Source organism: Pelodiscus sinensis, chromosome 1 (genome assembly GCF_049634645.1).
Source record: "Pelodiscus sinensis isolate JC-2024 chromosome 1, ASM4963464v1, whole genome shotgun sequence".
Lineage (NCBI taxonomy): Eukaryota > Metazoa > Chordata > Testudines > Trionychidae > Pelodiscus > Pelodiscus sinensis.
In genome coordinates this window covers 331,714,343-331,719,018 of record NC_134711.1, presented here as the reverse complement: position 1 = coordinate 331,719,018, position 4,676 = coordinate 331,714,343, and the positions used below count along the sequence as shown (strand labels likewise).

Sequence of the window (4,676 nt, the reverse complement as noted above, 5' to 3'; positions counted from 1 at the left end):
GTGGTGCCCAGAGTGGCCACCAGGGAAAGCTGGGGAGGGCTAGCCTACCACTAGTTCGAATTAAGGGGCTACACAGCCCTTAATTCGAACTAATAAGTTCGAACTAGGCTTAGTCCTCGTAGAATGAGGTTTACCTAGTTCGAACTAAGTGCTCCGCTAGTTCCAATTAAGTTCCAGCTAGCGGAGCGCTAGTGTAGCGCTTATCAAAGTTAATTCGAACTAACGTCTGTTAGTTCGAATTAACTTTGTAGTGTAGACATACCCCTAGTGTTTCCCACTTCTCATTCCGTCGAAAGCGCCTGCTTTTGGGCACTGCTGGAAAGCAGGAGACTGGATTGGATGGACTCGGCATGGCCATTCTGACACTGTTATAGGGAACCTGCATGTATCTGTCCCTCTAGAGAATCCAGAACGTCTACACCCCTCCCAGATCTGCAGGAGAAACCAAGAGGCCTGTCAGAGTTTCTCCTTCTCTGCAGAGTTACTAACAAAGAAATTACAGGAAATTATTAACCTAACAAGGGTTCTGAAGAGACTAGCCACGACATATGAGACCATGGTGGGATTAGAGCTCGGTGCTTTTATTATTGTTTTATTTTTCTTTCTTTTCTATAAGAATGAGATATAGTTCTCCTGTCAGCTAATTTCTCTGCCAGAAAACTGGAGCTTTCAAGGGCATGAGTAGCCACTGGTATGAAGCTCAAAATCCCCACAGTGACAAAAGATAAAATGGCTCCCTTGTAGCATTGGGAAGGGGAGGGAGAGATGATCCAGCGAGTGAAGAGGAAAGGGTGGCAGCAAATGATAGGGGCAGAGTCCTGGGCAGTAGAAGAATAGAAGAAGCAAGGGTTATGGCCATGAAAGCACAGTCAAGAACAATTGGACTGGTGGCTCACCTATCACTTAATCAGCTTCCCTATTGAGTCATGCTGATACATTACAGAATGGTCAGGAAATGAGCTATGTCCTTTTGGGTATGTCTACACTACCCCCCCTAGTTCGAACTAGGGTGGTTAATGTAGTCATACGGAGTTGCAAATGAAGCCCGGGATTTGAATTTCCCGGGCTTCATTTGCATGAAGCCGGCCGGCACCATTTTTAAATGCCGGCTAGGTTGGACCCCATGCCGCACGGCTACACGTGACACGGACTAGCTAGTTTGTATTAGGAAGCCTAATCCGAACTAGCTAGTTCGTGCCGCGTGTAGCCACGCGGCACGCAGTCCAAACTAGCCGGCATTTAAAAATGGCGCCAGCCGGGATCATGCAAATGAAGCCCAGGAAATACAAATCCCGGGCTTCATTTGCAACTCCGTATGACTACATTAACCACCCTAGTTCGAACTAGGGGGGTAGTGTAGACATACCCTTTGATTAACTAGTACCTAATTTAGGACAGAGGGCCCACAGCCATGTCACCTGCCAATAAAACCTTTATGTTCTTTTGTGAGGCAAGAGATGGAGAAGCCTGTCCCGTATCTGTCTGGTCCTCACCCCATAGATGATGGGATTAACCATAGGGGGCACCAGGAGGTACACATTGGAAAGGAGAACGTGGAAATGCAGGGCCACACTGTGGCCAACTCGGTGCATGATTAAGGAGAACAGAGCTGGGACATAAAATGCTAAGATGGAGCAAAGATGGGAGCCACAGGTGCCAAAAGTTTTGAGCCGGGCGTCCTTGGTGGGGAGGCTGACGATGGCCCTGAGGATCTGGATGTAGGAAATGGAGATAAAAATCAAATCCAGACCGGTCACAAAGAATAACAAAAAGAGGCCGTAGTAAGAACTCATGCGGATGTCGGCGCAGGCCAGCTTCGCCACGGCCATGTGCTCACAGTAGGTGTGGGGGATGAGGTTGGTTCTGCAATATGGCCACTGCCTGGTCATTAAAAGATTGGGAAGTGTGAACACGCTGCTGCGCAGGGCCACAGCCAGACCTGTCTTGCCCACCACGGGGTTTGTCAGGATGGTGGAATGTCTCAGGGGATGGCAGATGGCCACGTAGCGATCCAAAGCCATGGCCACAAACATCCCAGATTCTGTCACTGAAAAGCTGTGAATGAAGAACATCTGGGTGAGGCAGGCACTGAAATCGATCTCCCTGGAATTGAACCAGAAGATGCTCAGAGCTTTGGGCAGGATGGAGGTGGTCAGGACCAGGTCGGTGACAGCCAGCATGCAGAGGAAATAGTACATGGGCTCATGGAGGCTCGGCTCCCTCTTCACAATGAAGAGGATGGCGACGTTCCCCAAGAGGGCTATGGTGTACATGGCACAGAAGGGGATGGAGATCCAGACATGGGAGGCCTCCAGGCCAGGGATGCCCACCAGGATGAAGTTGGAGGGGTTGGTGAAGTCGGTTGAATTGAAATTTGACATGGAGAAGAGGAGGTTTCCGAATCTGAGGCAGAACGGTGTCTCGTGCATGTATCACATGTTCCCCTCAGTCTCTGTAGATGCTCAGGTTCCAGAGGGACGGTTGCAGGAGAAAAGCCTGGATGGAGAGAGAATGTTAATATGAGACACGACAGGCACTAAGTGAGCGTGGTATTTTTTTTTTTTCATTTTTTGAATGGGTGAAGCAGATTGGTCGCTTTTCACACTCTGAAAAATGACAAGTACATTATTCTGATACTGAGTTATGAACAACTGACCCCACTAATGGCACTTCCATATCTGATGGCGCTCCATGTGCCAGTAATTCCTACCCAGCATGGTATGGAAAACCCTTATGTGCCCCCGCAGGAAACACAAGTGTGGATATTAGTTATTGCTCCTCATTGTTCCTTAATGCAGGGAAAGCCAGGCTAGAGAGTCTATGCTGAACAGCGTGCATCATGCAGCCATTTTCCCAACACTGAGACTGTAAACCACCCCAAATCTTTGCCAAGACAAGTGCCAGGGAAAACCAACTAGAGCACCCCTCATCTAGGTTCCGGGCAATTCTTCAAGGAAGAAAGGAAAGTTGACAATGTTGCAGAAATGTAAGATGTGTACAAGAGATAGCTGTGTTCTGCATTTTGAGGTATTCATACCTCATGGGTGACCCAATACTTTCCAAGGTGTAGGCAGTCCAGCAAGATGTTAAGCAGCACGGACAGCGGAAGCCCAGAAATATGAACATCAACATGGAATCATAGAATACTAGGACTGGAAGAGACCATGAGAGGTCATCGAGTCCAGTCCCCTGCCCTCATGGTCTAGACCCAGTACTGTGTAGACCATCCCTCATAGACAGTTATCTAACCTACTCTTAAATATCTCCAAATATGGGGATCCCACAGCCTCCCTGGGCAATTTATTCCAGTGTTTGACCACCCTGACAGGTAGGAAGTTTTTCCTAATGTCCAACCTAAACCTCCCTTGCTGCATATTAAGCCCATTGCTTCTTGTTCTATCCTCAGAGGCCAAGATGAACAAGTTTTCTCCCGCCTTCTTATGACACCCTTTTAGAAACCTGAAAACCGCTAATATGTCCCCTCTCATATTCTCTTTTCCAAACAAAACAAGCCCAATTCTTTCAGTCTTCCTTCATAGCTCATGTTCTCTAGACCTTTAATTGTTCTTGTTGCTCTTCTCTGAACCTTCTCCAATTTCTCCACATCTTTCTTAGAAAGTGGTGCCCAGAACTGGACACAATACTCCAACTGAGGCCTAACCAGCGGAAGAATGACCTCTCGTGTCTTGTTCACAACACACCTGTTAATGCATCTTAGAGTTATGTTTCCTTTTTTTGCAACAGCATCACACTGTTGATTTATATTTAACTTGTGGTCCACTATAACCCCTAGCTCCATTTCTGCCATGCACCTTCCTACACATTAGCTTCCCATTCTGTATGTGTGAAATTGATTGTTCCTTCCCAAGTAGAGCACCTTGCATTTGTCCTTATTAAACTTCATCCTGTTTACCTCAGACTATTTCTCCAATTTTCCAGATAATTTTGAATTACGATCCTATTGTCCAAAGCACTTGCAACCTCTCCCAGCTTGGTATCATCTGCAAACTTAATAAGTGTACTCTGTATATCGATATCTAAATTATAGATGAAGTTATTGAACAGAACTGGTCCCAAAACAGACCCCTGTGGAACGCCACTTGTTACTCCTTTCCAGCAGGATTGTGAACCGTTAATAACTACTCTCTGGGAATGGTTATCCAACCAGTTATGTACCCACCTTATAGTAGCCCTATCTTAGTTGTATTTGCCTAATTTATTGATAAGAATATCATGCGAGACCATGTCACATGCCTTACTAAAGTCTAGGTATACCACGTCCACCACTACCCCCTTATCCACAAGACTCGTTATCCTATCAAAAAAAGCTATCAGACTGGTCTGACATGTCTCTTCTGCCGACTAAAGAAGCCCAAATCTCTCAGCCTTTTCTCATAGGTCATGTGCTCCAGCCCCCTCATCATTTTGGTTGCCCTCCGCTGGATCCTCTCCTATGCATCCACATCCTTTCCATAGTGGGGTGCCCAGAACTGGACACAATACTCCAGGGCTGTGTCCAGACTGGCAAGTTTTTCTGCAGAAGTAGCTGCTGTTGTGGAAAAACTTGCCAGCTGTCTACACTGGCCACTTGAATTTCCGTAAGAACACTGATGATCTCATGTAAGAAATCAGTGCTTCTTGTGGAAATACTATGCTGCTCCCGTTTGGGCAAAAGG

At 46.7% G+C, this 4,676-nt stretch overlaps 1 protein-coding gene across 1 annotated transcript; it reads right to left on the bottom strand.

Moving 5' to 3' along the window:
- Positions 1-1,433: 1,433 nt before the first annotated feature.
- LOC142827408 (olfactory receptor 52K2-like) lies at positions 1,434-2,429 on the bottom strand. The gene has a single exon (XM_075922944.1). It carries the CDS (start codon positions 2,427-2,429, stop codon positions 1,434-1,436), a length of 996 nt encoding a protein of 331 aa, XP_075779059.1.
- Between the last annotated feature and the right edge of the window lie 2,247 nt (positions 2,430-4,676).